Source organism: Ctenopharyngodon idella, chromosome 15 (genome assembly GCF_019924925.1).
Source record: "Ctenopharyngodon idella isolate HZGC_01 chromosome 15, HZGC01, whole genome shotgun sequence".
NCBI classification, from domain to species: domain Eukaryota; kingdom Metazoa; phylum Chordata; class Actinopteri; order Cypriniformes; family Xenocyprididae; genus Ctenopharyngodon; species Ctenopharyngodon idella.
Window position 1 is genome coordinate 13,739,929 of NC_067234.1, and position 18,613 is coordinate 13,758,541.

Below are 18,613 nucleotides of genomic sequence, written 5' to 3' on the forward strand. Positions count from 1 at the left end.
CACACACAAACACACAGACAAGTGTTTACATAACCATCACAATATTACTACAGTAAAAATGTAAGTGGTGTAATATGCATGTGAACTCACATTCACAGTGTTTTCCATCTCTTGTGAGCTGGTAGTTGCTGCGACATTCACACTTGTACTGCTCGTTTCCCAAATCGACACACCTGTGTTCACAGCCGCCATTCTTTACGGAGCAAGAGTTGACCACTGGAAAAGGGACACATACAAACAGCAACTTTCTTAACACTCCTTTGCTAACGCTCTTACAACCATTTCGGTTACCATTCGGGGCGGTCAACCCAGACTTTTGACCCCCTGACAGATTATAATGGCAAACTCAGATTTTCTGTTTGGACAGGAAGAAAAACTTTTATTGTGAAGGGAAAACATTTCTGAATCAAATCCAGTTTGGAGTTTGTGTATATATTGAGAGGTATGGAAAGTTCTCATTCCTTCTCTCTCTCTCTGACTGATGATGTTTCCATGTCGTGTCTGAGCTGGCAGATTTACGGAGTCTTAGGGGACAGGTCAGCGCCGCTGTCTTACTGTGATGACATCGCCAGGCCTGTCACCGAGTGATGACACATCCAGACTTCAGTAAAACAGGATAAGGGCTGTTTTAGGGCGATTAGATCAGCAGAACCAGAGCTTAACTTGCTGTGTTAACGCTGTTTGTTGAGCTAGCAGAAATAATGGAGTTTTAGGCAGCCTGCTGTTGCTCTCCTTCCCAGAGTGCATTGCTAGGGGTGATTCACAGATGCCACTCAAGACAGAGAAATACTACTCATGATACAGTACATGTGTGTTTGTGAGCATGTATGCGATTTTTAAAGATCTCACCTATGCATGTGCGAGCATCGGCGTGTATGCGGAAACCCTCGCTGCACTCACAGTGGTACGAACCCAGTGTGTTCACACACGTCTGCTGGCAACCACCGTTCAGCTCCTCACACTCATCTTCATCTGTGGGGACAGCATGCATTAATACACACACATACATATGCACGCATACACAACAAATGAGACATTTATGAATTTCAATAAATGTATTTGTTTTTTATTTATTCATTTATTTAAAGAGAACCTATTATGCTTTTTTATATTTTCAATTTTCTTTAGTGTGTAATGTTGCTGTTTGCTTGAAAAAGTCCTGCAAAGTTACCAAACACAAAGTTACTCCAAAGAGAGTTATTTTCTATATCAGTAAACACTGTTTCTGAACTCCCTGAAACGCCTTGATTGTAGTCTTGAGTTTTCTTCTGGGAACGTACAAGTCACAATATCGCTCATTTAAAAAAAAAATCCTGCCCAAGTCATGCGCAAAATAAAGGGGCTGAGGCCTGGTTGAGTTGCTTTAGTAGTGTGTTGAGATGATGTAAGGGCGTGATATTTCTGAAACACACACAGTTGACCAATCACAACAACACACTGAGTGAGATGACCAATCAGAGCACATTTCACTTTTCGGAAGGAGGGGCTTCACGAAGACAGGAAATAAACAGAGCGTTACTGACAGACTTGGAAGAGAGGTGCTGCAACAATGTAAAAAATGTGTTTTTTTTAAACATTCAAACATGAAAAGCTATTCTAGTAGACCCCAAAAACAAAATCAAGACTTTGTAAAAGGGCATAATAGGTCCTCTTTAAAATTATTTGTCTCCAAATAAAGGATTCTGATAGGGGCAGCATACAGCAAAAAAATCTAAATGTTAAAATTACTGGTAAATACAATAATAATTAATATATTATTTTATAAATAATTTAATCCATGTTTTTTCTGCTAGTAAGCATGGTACTTCAGATATCAAATTAAAAGTTTATAAGTCAGTAATTGAAATGCCTTATTTTCACAAATGTCACTGATTAGAATAAATTTAAAAACATTAAGAAAATAAAGCTCATTTCAAAGAAAAATGTCAGATGCAGATCTGAAGTCTTCATGTCCAAAAACATGACAATACCAGGTACTTTTTTTGTTAGTGCTGGTTCTGTTCTAGAAAACGTTCTGTATGATGTTCAATGAATAAGAGTTTTGCCATAAATAGTAATTGTAAAACTGTCACTATGAGGAATGTGCTTACATACATAAGATTAATGGTGACCAGCCTTGTTTCATGCCATACCTTTCTTTACCGCTTTAACAGATGTTTGCGTTTACAAAATGTATTTATGAAGAGGGAAAAAAGCCTTAGTTAATGTTTGAGGGGAAAAACGTATGGATTGCGGAGTTATGGATATGTCTGTAGTGAACAAAAGTTAGTTCATCTTATATATCTGCTTATGGCATCATAAGAATCATTATCTTTTAAAACACACAGACATAATGTCATTGCAGATTCCCTATCATAAACACAACAGAACTGAGCTGTCAGATCTTATTATTAGGCTTTCGTGTTGAAAAATATAACTTTGTTAAAATGAAAATTGTTCAGAAATAGGGATGCAAAGGGGCGGAAAAATTCTGGTAAATTTCCAGAAACTTTCCCAAATTTCCTGCAAGTTTCCAAAAATCCTGGAAATTTTCCACCCCTTTGCAACCCTATACAGAAAATTGACAACGATAATTTTAAAATGTTAAACTTTAGAATTCTCAGAGAAATCTGTAATGTTCTAGAATCAGAGAGCTACTGTATGATACCTGATCATTCATTCCCAAGTAATTAGGTACAGTACATTACGTCTGCTGAACACATTCACATGTGTGTGCATAACGTCCAAATTCATACTGCTTTGTCAAAGAACTCTGTCCAAAGTCAACATAACTTACTTCCCAGTAATGATATATTGTTGGGAGCCATTGCAAATGTTCAGAAATACATGATATTGTAGATATTTGAGAGATAATTTACAATCTCCTCAGTTTTACATGGGTTTTGTCAGACTCTTGTCATGGGATGAATTCCTACAGATTCCTACATGTAAGCAGTCAGCTATAGGTCAAGTGCTGTAACAGTGCCTGCCCCATGACTGGATTATTGAATGTGGTTCATTAGCACTAATTAAATCTTCAGACCCTAATGAATTCAATTATAGCTGTCTGACTATTTCCCACAAATCAAGAGCAGCCACAACTGAGAGTCTGAACCAAATCAGAAGATTTACACACGTCATGTTACAAGACAATAATTTAACCAGCCTGCATTGGTTTTAGTATTCTAGTTGTACCACCTGACATGGAGAGTGTACCATCCTACCCATACTTGAAATTAACAGTTTTTACCAGTATTTAAGAGAGATCTACAAACCTTTTCACTCTGCTGCAAGGATCAGTTGGGGATCAGTTGTATCTTGTCAATTCATAATAAAAGAGCCATGTTTGCAGTTGTGCCACCCTGACATTTGAGATTATACAAATTGCTGGACAAAAGTTTGTTTTAATTATCTCAACAGCTTTAAAACAACTGATATTTATAATATTTGTTTATATATAAGGTTTCAAACCTAAAATGATGCCATAGTATTTAGTGTTCATTTTTTTATTATTAAGACACCATTTTAAATAGTTTTCTTAGTTCGGTTAGTTGCACCACCTGACATTTTGGGGGTTTAAGATAACAAAACATAAAACAATATGTATTATTTAAATGTACTAAAAATGAATTCAAACTAAATAGGTTTTACAGAATAAAGTGATATACGTTATGAACTTATCAAATTATTTTAAAAGGAAATAATGCACTTGGACACAAAAATATGCACGTCATGTCATTGACCCATATACAAAAATAAGTTGTTCTACCGAATAACAGAACCACTGCAACTCTGTGTTCTGTCCCCAAACCACCATGTCTCTCTTTTCTCTCTTTACAGGCTCTGTACCTGCTCAAAATTCTGTGTAAAGACGTAATGCTGCATAAAAGCAAGACTAAATGATGCCTGCTCTGACCCACCTTAGTCCCTAGTATAAAAGTATACTATTGAAACTGCTGTGTAAATGAAATTAAACATTAACCAGTCTGTGTTAAGACACCTAATTGCCAGTTTAGAAGTGCTTCTGTGCCACCTTTACGGTGTAAATTTGGCATCTCTCATACACCTGTTTCCTCACCTGTAGCCTTTCAGTCCAGCAGAACCTGAGACAGCAGGCAGGATCATCATTCCCACACTTACACATGAACAGCTGAGATGGACACAGATGTAGAACCGTCTCTCTCAGCACATTCAGGCATTACCGCAGTGCCCACACAAAGCCCATCATACATCATCCTTCATCTCAAGATGAAACCTAGCCAAACCAATGACCTTAAACAAGCTCCCGATGTAATCACATGTACAGGATGGATTAAAAGGTTTTTTCCTGCATATCATTAACAGACAGCATTACAAACTACTCTTACTTATGATCATGACAGTTCAAAGCATTAATGCTAGACCTGGTCATAAAAGTGTCTGAATGTTTTATGGAGATAGGACACAATATTATACATTTATGATTTAATTTACTGCTGCTCATATGTGGTTTTAAGTGTTGGTTTTATGTGGTTTTAAGTGGGTCACTCTGATTATAGAGAGGTTAAATGATTTTAGAAACATGATATAAACTCGATGGATATGAATGTGCGCTCACCATGGCAGGATTTCCCATCATCTCCGAGTTTACTACCATCAGGACACCTGCAGTAATAACTGCCGATAGTATTACAGCACGTGCCTTCACATTCGCCATTACTCTCCGCACACTCGTTTATATCTAGAAAGAAAGAAAGAAAGAAAAACCCTGAGAATCCATATCGACTATAACTATATTGTGTTTTAGAAACATAAAATCATTAATATGCTAATAAGAAAAAAAGACAAAGATTAAAAACAAAAACAATCAAATTAATAGTCCCATTAAATGGAGTTGTGGTCATTTTTTCCCATCTATCAAGTACTTTAGATCATTTTGATTTAAAATACACCAATTTTTTTTAAATAATTAAATACATCACTTGCTATCGTATGCCAATTTCCTCCTAATATTTTACTTTAAAGGGTTAGTTCACCCAAAAATGAAAATTTCTGTCATTAATTACTCACCCTCATGTCGTTCCACACCTGTAAAACTTTCGTTCATCTTCGAAACACAAATCACAAAGATCTTTTCGATGAAATCTGAGCGATTTCTGTCCCTCTATTGACAGCTACGCAACTACCACTTTGATGCTTCAAAAAGATCATAAAACTAATCCATATGAATTGAGTGGTTTAGTCCAAATTTTCTTTTATTCACATATGAACACTGATCAGAGAACATAATATACTGAAACTCAACCGAACCTGCTTGATGTGTGAGAACAAACCTCTTCCGGAAGCTCAAACGTGTTGTGTAACACACGAGAATGAACCTCATTAGTTACGCAGCACGTTTGAACTTCCGGAAGAGGTTTGTTCTCACGCATCAAGCAGGTTTGGTTGAGCTTCTGTTTATGTTCGCTGATCAATGTTTACATGTGAGTAAAAGCCTAAATTCAATCTGTTCATCATATAAAGCGATCGAGACTGTTCAGAAAATCTGGACTAAACCATTCAATTTATATGGATTAGTCTTACGGTCTCTTTATGAACTTCTTGAAGCGTGAGTCAGTTTCAGTTGCGTAGCTGTCAATAGAGGGACAGAAATCTCTCAGATTTCATCAAAAATTTATTCATTTGTGTCCAGAAGATGAACGAAAGTCTTACAGGTTTGGAACGACATGAGGGTGAGTAATCCCTTTAACATCATCTGGAAAATCTCTTTCTTTATCCATCTACTTCCTCTTTATATTTTGAATAGTTTCCTCTCTCCAGCATGTTGTTTAGATCTGTAAAGACTTTCTGTAAAAAAAGTTTCCTGTCTCATGTCTTTAAATAGGACATTGTGCAGTCATTTTAACATAATTGTGAAAAAAATGTCATCACACAGACATAAACAGACAATCCACACAAACAAACCCACTTATATAAACCCCCACACAAACACACACCATGCAGCGCTCAGACTCAGGTAATAAGTCCAAGCTGGTCCAAACATCTGCCTTCTGCTCAACAGGTTTTCATCAATACACACAAAAATACAAAAAAAAAAGCAAAAATGTTTCACAATAAGTTCAAGAGAACTTATCTTAAAAATCAATCGATAAATAAATAAATACAATTATTTGATAGTGTGTTTTTCTGTAAGCCTCAGAAACCAAGGATGGGTCGCCATAGCAAATGTTCAGGCCACACCCACACTTGGTTTCGAAGGCAAAACAGCATCACCAGATGAACTCCACATCTGATTATAATATGCACATCAACTATCTAAAATTATAAAATATTTATAAATCAATGTCCTTGGTTGCCCAAAACCAGGTTTTATAATATTTAAGAATCTTTCCCCGGTTTCACAGACAAGGCTTAAGTCTAGTCCCAGACTAAAATGCATATTTGAGCTGTTTTAACTGAAAGAATCTTGCACTGATATAACTTAAAATATGTGCTATTGTTTTGTATCAAGATGCACACCAGTAATGTTTTTTCTAAGGCATGTTTATAAAAATCCTGGCTTACTTTAAGCCCTGTTTGTGAAACTGGGCCTTTATCTGTTAAGATAAATGTTCACAAATTTGCACACATAATTTTTCACCCATCTCCATCTGTATCCTTCTGTCTGATCTTGTGGAATCATGTCTCCCTAAAAACCTTTGACTCTAAGACACGGCACTGACCTTAAGCAAACATCCCATAATAATACAGAGTGCTGACAACATCTTTCCTGTGGAAAGACAAGGACAGATTTACAGATGTAAGTTAAGCGTTTTAACTGCTTTGCTGTCGACTCACTTAAACAGGTTTGCAGCATCATGAGGGTGAGGAAATGATGCCAGAGTTTTCTTTTTTTTGGGTGAACTATGCCTTTAAGTGATTTCACAAAACTAGAATGCATTTGCTGTCATGATCACCTGCTGGAGTGCCCTTGATAGCCACCAGAGGGCACTCCACGCCGAACTACTGCCACTATCACAGACTTCATTTCCCATAACCCACTGCCCATACTTATCAGCCATGATTGCTTTCAGCTGTTTTCACTCATCTTGTTAGTTTCTGCCTATTTATACCTGGTTGTTTCTGTCATTTGTCATCGAGTTTTTGTTGTTGTCACCCTGCACTTCTGAGCACTCTCCCTGGTTCCTTGGTTTTGCTGGATTTTGTAAGTATTTTGACCTAAGGTGACCATATGTGCCATTTTCCCAGGACGCGTCCTGTCCGGGATTTCTAAGTTGCATAAAATGTCCCAGTTTTGGTTTTGTTTTCATATTTGCGGAAGGTAATGACTGAAAAATAATTTGACCAATAGCGTTATACATAATCGACCAATCGTGGCTTGCGAGAAGGCTGGATCTACAGAGAACGGTCAAAGCATTGCAAATACGACAACATTTTAATGCATTGGCTTGCACAGACCTCCGTGTAGAAATCGCGTTCCTAAATCGTGTTCCGGGGGCACATTGATATGACCACTTTCACAATTAAAGAGGCAAGGGTTCAAGCCATTTTAGGCAATTTAGAAATTCTGGACAGGACGCGTCCTGGGAAAATGGCACATATGGTCACCCTATTTGATCCTTTGCCTGGCATACAATGTTGATGTTGGATTTCCAAATAAAACTGCAGTTGGATCTTACTAAAGTCTCAAAGCATTCCGTGACATTTGCAGTGGCTAAAATGTGTGTCTTGATAAGGACTGACATGCACGCAAAAGTACACACACAAATACATCTGAGAATAAACATCCACTCTGCCATCTGTTTAGCTTGTTTAGGCCCCTGTTTTCTGTTTCACACCTGGTGATCGTTTTCTTTGTCATTTTAAATCTTTCTACCTCTAGATCTGTTTTGTATCCAGACCTCTGTCATTAATCTTGCTCTGGCTCTGACTGGGAAACAGGAACAGGGGATAGAACGATAAAAAAACATCTAGAAATAAAACAAGAATAAACAACAGGAAATGAAAGGCAAATGGAAAGACTGTTTTAAAATGTTATTGATATTAATATTTACACATTCTGTCAACATTTATATATTTTAAAGAGGTTTTTGAACTGAATATATTCTATATGCTACAAAGAATGTTATTTTATTCCATTGTTTTTTTATTTAAACATGCGCTAGATAGACGTCTTTTACCATTGTGCTCGCATCTTACATCTTTCGCAGTGTCTCGTGCATAAAACACAGCATTGCAAAAAATGCTGTGCTCAAGTTTAAAAAAAAAAAACACGTAGTTTAACGATGGGAAAAATGGACCCGGCGCATGGTCTAAAAGGGTTGTCCCTATTCTCTTAATGAGTAATGGGTGTGTTTTGGGCATAACGTGCAATAAACCAATCAGAGTCTGATCTCCCATTCCCTTTAAAAGCCAGCTGCGCTCTCGCATGGCGGATTCGCTATTTATATGGCGGAATTTGCAAACGGAAAAACTGAACGCTTCTCTAGCGAGGAAACGGATCTGCTCATGCACGAGGTTAAAGCATGCTAGCAGACCAGATCTTTATGCACACAATAACAATCTTTTACATTGTAATCCTTTTATTTGTAATATTTGGCATGTTTATGTGCTGCTGCGCTTCCCTGCGTGTGTAATAAGCAGCGTTTACGTGCACCTATAGGTGCATACTACTAACACGCTCTTTAAATAACAAAAATAAATAAATATTGCGTTGGTCAGTTTGGTCAATGGCGCAGTCTATTTCAGTTGCCTCAAAATAGCAACACGCCAACAATGCACCTGAACACACCTCGTTTTCAGACCAGCACGCCCATGGGCAAACAAATGTGTGCAAATGCATTTGCTATTTAAACAACGTGTTGCAGGACGTGAAAATGATATATGCGTCGGGCTGAAACTAGCAAAAAACACTTCGGTCGCACTTGGTGCAGCATTGCACCGGGTGTATGATAGGGCCCAAAATGTTTTGTCATTTTAAAGGAGAATTTACAGTATTCTTTGTTGCAAAAATATAGGATTTTATAAGTGCCTTAATATAATAATACAAAAATATATATGTAAATAAATTCAAATCTATAAAAAATAAAAAAAAACACACCTGTACATTTAAAAAAATAGCTTTCCAAAACATTTTATGTACCTATTTATAAAATTTAAAAAAAATTATATATAGAAATTGTCACTGGAGATTGCTTGTGCAAAACTTGCCAGCACATTGCAATGATATTCTGTGTTTTTGCCAGTGTGTTGCTATTTGCTGGGATGTTCTAGTTGGTTATTGGCTCAAGTCAAAATGGCCAAGCTCCCAGGACTCCTCCCATGAGGCTTTCGATGTATGGGATTTTTGACAATCCATTAATTCATTCAGCTATATAAAACACATCTCTTTCTTACTTCCATTTAAATACTGAGAAGTATTACATATTAATTGATGGCCATAATTTCTGGGCCAGAGCGATCAAACGGAGGGAACGGAAATCTAATAACCGTAGCTATCTTTCCTGGGATATCCTTTCCTCAGTTTGACCGCAGTACAACTCGCCTGATGCGTTCTGCAGATGACAACTGACAAGACCTCACAAGGTCCCTACATAGTGTCTTTTCCTCCTCAGAAGTGAATAAGAGGATTATTGCCACAGTTAGACCTTTTAATTTAAGGTATAAACTTTTACTGCTTTTAAATACACTAATGAGTCTCAAAGGAAACATAACACAATAAAGATTGGGTATTTTCATACTTTCTCATTCCTTTTCTCTACTTTTTCTCAATGCATGGTAAAGTCGTTTGGTTATCTCTCAGGGTTATGAATGCTTTGAGGAAAAGCAGCAGTTTCTCATGAATATCCCCTGTCCTTTCATTGGGGGATCCTCTTTAATGGTTTAGACAGAGCAGTTACAAAAAGTTTAAGCTAACTGTGTGTCCTATCAGAGAAAAGGATAGTTTTGTGTACACTGTAACTGTTCAGCCGCTATGTCTGCCCATCTCTCAGCATGTAGAGGCACGTGTCTTCTGTTGTATAGTGATCCCACAGATCTTTGCATTTGGTCCTGTATTATCTTACATAAACACACACATCCAAACCAGGCCTCACATTCAAGCATGACTTCTTTTTTTAAACAGCAAGGGACTTTGAAACATCTGGCAAGCATTTGTACATTAATTACACATTTCCGCAATTAACGGATGATCTGTATACAGCTACCAACAGGATGTTTCAATATTCGATCAAATATTAAGTTACAGGTGCTTTACTGACTCCATGAAAAAACTACTTGTAAAGAGAAAACAAATTACCACCATTTTGGTAATCAAAGAAGAATTTAACGTGCCCTTGCTGAATGAAAGTATCAATTAAATTAATTATTTTAAAGGGGACCTATAATGCCCCTTTCACAAGATGTAATATAAGTCTCTGGTGTTCGCAGATTGTGTCTGTGAAGTTTCAGCTCAATATACCCCACAAATAATTTATTATAGCTTGTCAAATTTGCCTCTATTTGGGTGTGAGCAAAAACACGCCATTTTTGTGTGTGTCCCTTTAAATGCAAATGAGCTGCTGCTCCCGGCCCCCTTTCCAGAAGAGGGCAGAGCTTTAACAGCTCACGCTTCGGTTGCTCAACAACAACAAAGCTGGAGAATCTCACGCAGCCAAAATGAGGATGGTCAGTAACGGTGTTCAGCCTTACATTGTTCAAAACGGAGTCAGACACTGATGGAGAGACTCAGGAAGAAGTTACAACTTTTAGAATGAAACTGGACGTTTCTGAATGATTAGTGGATAAATTTATGTAGTTGCTGAGGAGTTGATTCAACTCATCGACTAGCATGTGCCGTCATGTTAATCTTTTGTGCAAATCCAGCATTGAATTGACCCTCGTTTGTGAAGCAGTCTACTACTACAACAACTCCTCCTCTTCTCTAAAGCAGCCCAACATGGCCTCACCCCCTTTGTTGCGTGTTCTCGGGGGCGGGGTTTATGTAAATTTTGAGGTTTGTGATGTCACCAACCCGGGGAGAAGCTCCTGGTAGTCCCTACCAGCCATTTGTTGTAATCCCTAAAAAGCGATTTCTGTAAAAGAAAATATCTCCCTTCACATTGAACTTTGAGCGTCATAATTTTCCAGACGTTGTTTATGCTCAAACAGCAACATTACACACTAACTAAAGTTTAAAAAGTGAAATCATAATCAAGGACCCCTTTAAATAATACACATTATTCCTAAAGACCCTATCACACTAGTAAATTTCACTTTTGTCTCCTCTAGAATTTCAGAAGAGATTTCAATAATGTCTCAATTATGCATAAATGAGCCAAGATACCAAAGTCTGAAATCAAAGATCAATTTCAATAAACTAAAACTTTTCCTTCAATAACTTGTATTTTACAACACTGAATATTGACAGCAAATACTGTATAAAGACAGATCTTTAGGGGTCTAGAGGGTTTTGAGTTAAAAGCAACAGAACATTCCAGCACACACACACAACCGGTTCATGTTTCTCCACAGCAGGATTTGGTCTCTCAACTGAGATCACCTGCTGAGTGGAGACGTTAAATTAATTTCCTTCTGAAATTCTCACTTGAATAACGTTTTAAATGTGCCAGACTCACTGCTTCCTCAAGCCCATCTCAACAATGAGATATAACCTTTTGACCAGGAAACTCACTCCTCACTCTCAAGGACTCTGATTTCATTGCCAGTCTTTGCCATGCAGTAATCCTTCAACCCCACAGACACTCATTTCAACAGCCCATGTCTGCCAGAGCATCCTGCAGCAGTGAAGTTCTTGTTCAAATGTGAGTTTCTCACCAAACCAGCACATGGAGCGTGTCAGTATGACTTAAACTGAAAGGTCTGGCTGTCCTGGATAAGCAAAGTTTCGAACAGCACATAATCTGTCTGTGGACCTCAAACATAATTTACAGACCGCTCAGTCAAAGTTTGCACTAACAAATATATTTTTTGCAGGATCAGAACATGTCATGCTTTAGTTCAGAGAAGGTAACTGAAGGATAAAGTCACAGAATGGAGCAATAAGAAAGTGGAAAACTGGAAAAACAACTGACTCTTTCTTAATAAATGTTCCGGGTCTCATTGTGCATGATTGATCAGGACATGTTATTCTGAGGAAAAATCTTTCATTAAAACTTTCTCCAGCTCTGAAATGAATTTTCTTTTCTGCTGACATAATCAAAGCCATGTAGACGGGGGAAAAACAATATTGGCCAACAAGATCCTTTCATTTCGGTGCTTGCTTATGCAGAAGTCTGTGCCATGATGCTACAATGCCATTGAAAAACCATTTTGGGTTCCCCAAAGAACCTTTCAAATCATAAAAGAATGATTTTAATGATCTGTAGAACCCTTTTCCACTATAAAGAAACCACAATGGAAAGGTTTCATGGATGTTTAAGTTTCTAAATGGAATCATTGAGGCCAATAAAGATGTTGGCTATGATATATATTATTACATTATACATGTACATTACAGTAACACTCAAAATTGTATAACATTATGAACGATTAAGGGATAGTTCATCCAAAAATTTTAATTCTTACATTATTTACTCACTCTCACATCATTCCAAACCTGTAGGAAACAAAAGAAGATATTTTAAAGAATGTTTGAACTTTTTGTCCATACAATGAAAGTCAATAGAGACCAAAACAACAACATCTTCTTTTGTGTTCTGCAGATTCATACAGGTTTGGTATTCATGAAGGTGAGTAAATGATTTTCATTTTTTGGTGATGAAATGCAAATGGCTTTCTGCATTCAATACAGTGAGGCTGGGTCTGTACTGAAATTATAAAGATGTCAACTGGACTAGAAGAATATAATATATTGATATCTGTGTGTGTCCATACAAAGAATGTAAGATATGTGACCCAGTTTAAAGGGGGGCCTAAAAAAGTTGTTTGTGGATGAGGAACTCTTGAACTCCTCAATACACTGCAGTATTCCAGGGAAGTATGTAGAGTCAGGACCCTCAGTGGGGTTGTAGCTCTTAACTCCAGTGTAGAGCAAACAAGATGGAGGAAAGGAAACCCTCAGGCAAACTGTATCAAACACACTCAGTACACACAGACACATCTTTAAACACTGTCCTCAGCACATATTGTAAACCTGTAAACAGGGAAGTTGCGGTAATTGACAGTGAAGAGCTTGTTTCCCACGAGTCTCTTCAACTCCATCAGGAAGACACACAACACAATGTTGAATGAAAGAAAAATTAAAAATGGCATCTCTTTTAAAAGTTTACCCCCTTAAATGCATGAATGTCATATTCGGGTCTTTAGCGACCCTGGATCTATATCTAACTCGGATGGGTCTCTACCTGTCGCGATAATATAAAACTCTCCTGATATTAGAGTAACAATTACAGAAGAATAAAATAAAGCATATTTTGTTACCTTTTGGAGACAGTTTGAGCATATGTTTTATACCATCATCAATTTTCTTGTCAGAGCTCATTTCCCAGAACATTTAGCATCTGGCTCACATTAGGGATCTCAAACATATTCTCAAACTATCATTTTCAACTTCTGACATCTTCTTCACCAGATCCAGCATCAAGTGACAGCGACACTAATATTTTATTGCGTTCAATACTTGATCTACAAATCGCTGAGCCAGTGTTGCTGATGATACTTTCTATTCTTTTGTTTTCTGCCTGTGCGAACTGTGAGTGAAACGTCACTTCATCATTGTGTATAATGTCACATAATCTCACAACTATCATTTTCAACATCTTCAAAATCAATATTTTGATCGATGACAATTTCTTCAGCAGATCCACCATCAAGTGACAGTGACTTGATTGCGTTCAGGACTTGATCTGCAGTAAATCGCTGAGACATTTCAAGTTTTGCTGATAATACTTCTTATTCTTCTGTTTTCTGCCTGCACTAACTATGAGTGAAATGTCACTTCATCATTGTGTATCAGACATTGCCACCTTGTGGAATAAAGGTGAATTGCACTTATTCAGTCATCAAAGATTCAATTATTGTTGTGCAGAAAAAATATACTTACACTGTTACACACCTTGGGTCGTTAGCGACCCTATACAATTTTTACAAAAAATGAATGGGAAAACAGGCATTCTTTTATCATTTTATTATTTTTTTCTTGTTATATTGTTTATAATGAATTGATTGAGGAAAACTAAGAAGGTTAATGTCTAATTTTAGGGAGGGTAATAAAAGTACTCCGAGGGGTTAATAAAGGCCTTCTGAAGCAAAGCGTGGAAGAAATATATCCATATTTAACAAGTTATAAAGTAAAATATCTAGCTTCCGCCAGATCGCCTTCCATATTCAACTTGAGAAGACAGTGTAATGCCTCTCGCAGTTCAAAACGTCTGTCTTCTGTATTCAACTTACGAAAAAAGCTTAACTGACGTGACGTCGGTTACACTTTCTTCCTAAGTTGAATACGGAAGGTGGTCTGGCAGAAGCTAGATATTTTATTTTGTAACTTGCTAAATATGAATATTTTTCTTACACAAACGCATCGCTTCACTTCAGAAGGCAGATGACACAGGACATAAGATATTGTTAAATAAATTTGCTATTTTTGTTTTGTTTTTGCGCACAAAAAGTATTATTGTCGCTTCATGACATTAAGTTTGAACCACTGCAGTCTCGTCGACCATTTTAACAATGTCTTTAGTACCTTTCTGGACCTTGAAAGAGGTTGTTAAATTGCTGTCTATTGAGGAGTCAGCTATCGGATTCATCAAAAATATCTCAATTTGGGTTTCCAAACAGGTCGAAGGTCCAACGAAGGTCTTACAGGTTTGGAACGACATGAGGGTGAGTAATTAATGACAGAATTTTCATTTTTGGGTGAGCTAACCCTTTCACACTACTCTGTTTATAAAACATCAGCAGCTGTCAAGCTTCAAAAATAAAGATAAAAGAACACTATAAAAGTACCATAAAAGTAGTCTATGCACATCTTTTATGATACTTTTGTGGTGACTTTTCCTTTTTGGAGTTTGACAGCTCCTGGACACTATTCACTTTTATTATATGGAAAAGAACAGCTTGAACATTCTGTTTAATATCTCACTTTTTGTTCCACAGAAGAAAGTAGTCCTACAGGTTTGTAACAACATGAGGATGCACTATTCCTTTAACTTTCATATTCTATGAATAGTATTCCCTGCTTTCTCTCTCATAGAACTGAGTGACAAGTGGCCTTTAAACACAGCCAATCAGTCCAACAGGAAAGGCCCGCTGAGCTACAGCATGTCCTGGGCTGTAGTGGCAGCGACTATTGAAAGTGAGCACTGTAAAAACATTCTTCCACACACACAAATACACAGTCTCTGAGTCAAATGAGCTTAATAGGTTTACCAGTCCAACATGGAAAAGACATTTTTCATCACGGTCATTTCACCGCCGTACTGTTTAGCCATCATCCTTCTGCGTTATGGACATGCAGAAGAAAACTTTAATTTTAGAAAATCTGAAAATACATTTTAGGAGCACAAACTGCCATCCCAGCACAAAACCGCAGGAGGAAAGCTGCTTTAGGCAGATCACGCACACAAAAATCTCTGACTAAACTTAGAGGTTTACTGTTAAGACACAAACACGAAATCTCGTTCACATACTACTGTGTGTGAGGCTGCTTCAATGCTCAAAGGTATATTTACTCTGCTGATTTCAATTGAAGTCAAACTCTTTGCGGTTAAACCGGATACAAACACATACACTCTCATTCTGCCTCATTCGACACCTCACAGTGTGAAAACCTCACATGTGCTGTCAAAACAAACCGGGAGGAGCAGAAACAAGTGAAAATCTAACAAACCAAAGTGACGTTTGCCTGGAAAAACTCACTTTAGTGCACTCACAGGTGGTGGACAGAGAATGTGGGAGGAGAAACTCCAGGGAAACAAGCTTCAAAGACACCAATTAACCTCGCCTTAGAAATATACAACACTCTAATGTACAGATGCATCAACACAAACTCATATGCATAAACACAAACAGCCTGACCCATGCAGCAGACCTAAAACAGATCAATGAAAATATGACCACAGAACCCATTCTTGAACATCGAAAAGATAAATAAGGAATAATCAGGAGCTGAAACTTCAACCCCTTCAAAAGGCACAAAAGACTCACCGTATTGGCAGCGCGTTCCCTCAAACCCTTCTGGACACTGACATAGCTGATCACTGGTCTCAGAGCACTTCCCACCATTAAAGCAGGTACCAGAAGAACACACTCCTGTAGATAACACGCATTGTTCAGATACTCTGTATCCATAACACACACAGACATACAGTGTTATGAGACTCACTATGAAGACAGCCTCTCTCTTCCCCTCTCTGCATCCATCCCGGGCAGCACCTGTAGACAGTTTGCATCTCCATACTATACGCCTGCCTATACACTGTATAATAGCCTGTCCTGAGACAAAGAAAAAGAGGGAGAAACAGATGCAAAAACAGAGTTCACAGGTTGATTATATGTAGAGACTGATATAGGTCTAATGCGCGTATAATATGTGACCCTGGACCACAAAATCAGTCATAAGGGTTCTGAAAGCTGAATAAATAAGCTTTCCATTGATGTATGGTTTGTTAGGATAGGACAATATTTGGGGCGACATACAACTATTTAAAAATCTGGAATATGAGGGTGCAAAAAAATCAAAATATTGAGAAAATCGCCTTTAAAGTTGTCCAAATGAAGTTCTTAGCAATGCATATCCACTCACATTTTTTTTATATATATATATTTACAGTAGGAAATTTACAAAATATCTTCATGGAGCATGATCTTTACTTAATATCCTAATGACTTTTGGCATAAAAGAAAAATTAATAATTTTGACTCATACAATGTATTGTTGGCTACTGCTACAAATATACCCATGCGACTTATGGCTGTTTTTGTGGTCCAACTTCACATATATAATAAATAAATTGTTTTACGATGACAAATGAGACACACATAACACTGCTAAAATTAAATGAACACAATATTTAATTTAATCAAACCACAAGTTATATATTGTTCATTCTGTGCTCCGGAAATAACGTAGGGCGAATAGAGCCTACAAATTATACAGCACGCGCTCACGATGCTTGCCGAATCTTCCGATTGTTGAACCTCTTTAAACTTGACAAGGCGTCTTAAAAATGCGGTCATAATAAGCAAAAGACGCTGAAAAAGCAGCCAGACGCGGCGCAGCTGTCAAAGTCGTCCGTCTACCGCATTTAAAAAGCAGCACAGTGGAACAAAAAAGCGACGCGGCGCGTTCTGTGAGAACAACCGAGTCGTTGGTTGGAGTCGAGTCTTTTCAATTAATCTTTTGAACCAATTCACAAGAACATTCTAAACGATTCAAAGTGCAAACGGTTCTCTAGTCCAGTGGTTTCAGTCTTTTAGATGCAAAATATGATCATTCTCGTTGCTTATGAATCCTATTAAATCACAAATGCTGTGCAAGTCACTTAACCCCAGAAAACAATTTCCAGAAGGGCTTTCCCAAAAATTATACTTAAGTAAATGGAAAGCATTCGCTATGGTAGTTGGCAAATTTGGTTGTACTGAACGGTAGGAAAGAAAATCTCTTAAAGGGTTAGTTCACCCAAAAATGAAAATAATGTCATTATTACTCACCCTCATGCTGTTCCACACCCGTAAGACCTTCGTTAATCTTCGAAACACAAATTAAGATATTTTTGTTGAAATCCGATGGCTCAGTGAGGCCTCCATAGAACTAAAAACATATTTAAATCAGTTCAAGTACAGTGGTTCAATATTAATATTATAAAGCGACGAGAATATTTTTGGTGCGCCAAAAAAAATAAATAAATAACGACTTACATAGCGATGGCCGATTTCAAAATACTGCTTCATGAAGCTTTGGAGCGTTATGAATCAGCGTATCGAATCATGATTCGGATCGCGTGACAAACCGCCAAACTGCTGAAATCATGTGACTTTGGCGCTCCGAACCGCTGATTCGACACGCTGATTCATAACGCTCCGAAGCTTCAGGAAGCAGAGTTTTGAAATCGGCCATCACTATATAAGTCGTTATTTTGTTTTTTTGGAGCACCAAAAATATTCTCGTCACTTTATAATATTAATACTGAACCACTGTACTCACATGAACTGATTTAAATATGTTTTTAGTACATTAATGGATCTTGAGAGAGGAAATGTCATTGCTGGCTATGCAGGCCTCACTGAGCCATCGGATTTCAACAAAAATATCTCAATTTGTGTTCCGAAGCTTAACGAAGGTCTTACGGGTGTGGAACGGCATGAGGGTGAGTAATAAATGACAGAATTTTCATTTTTGGGTGAACTAACCCTTTAAATAAATGTCACTGCCTCTGACTTAAGCGATAATTCTTTGGGGGGAGATAGTCATATTAGCTAAGAGGAAATGATTTAAGGGATAATGACTGAGAGATGTTTAAACATGGAAATAATGTAAATAGTTTTGTGTGTTTCACCTCCTCTCGTAGCCCATGCACCAGCGCTGAGAAGAGCAGCCCTGCCGCAACACCTTCACCATACGAGTGAACGCCTGAACACACGGTTGCTTCACTCCCAGCATAGACATCTCCTGCTCCTCACACACATTCGGCCTGAGAAACAGTGAAAAATATTA

General features: G+C 37.6%; 1 protein-coding gene across 5 annotated transcripts in view; it reads right to left on the reverse strand.

Annotated features, from left to right (window-relative positions):
* megf6 (multiple EGF like domains 6) overlaps nt 1–18,613 on the reverse strand; it is a 68,151-nt gene that overhangs the window by 44,929 nt on the left and 4,609 nt on the right. For 4 of the 5 annotated variants that reach the window (XM_051863597.1, XM_051863601.1, XM_051863596.1 and 1 more), the window contains exons 2-7: nt 18,456–18,590; nt 16,283–16,392; nt 16,105–16,209; nt 4,577–4,699; nt 850–972; nt 91–216 (exon numbers count right to left, since the gene is read on the reverse strand). In XM_051863597.1, the coding sequence (XP_051719557.1) occupies nt 91–216; nt 850–972; nt 4,577–4,699; nt 16,105–16,209; nt 16,283–16,392; nt 18,456–18,590 (722 nt within the window). The remainder of the gene's footprint in view (nt 1–90; nt 217–849; nt 973–4,576; nt 4,700–16,104; nt 16,210–16,282; nt 16,393–18,455; nt 18,591–18,613) is intronic. The other variant, XM_051863600.1, reaches the window with a different exon arrangement.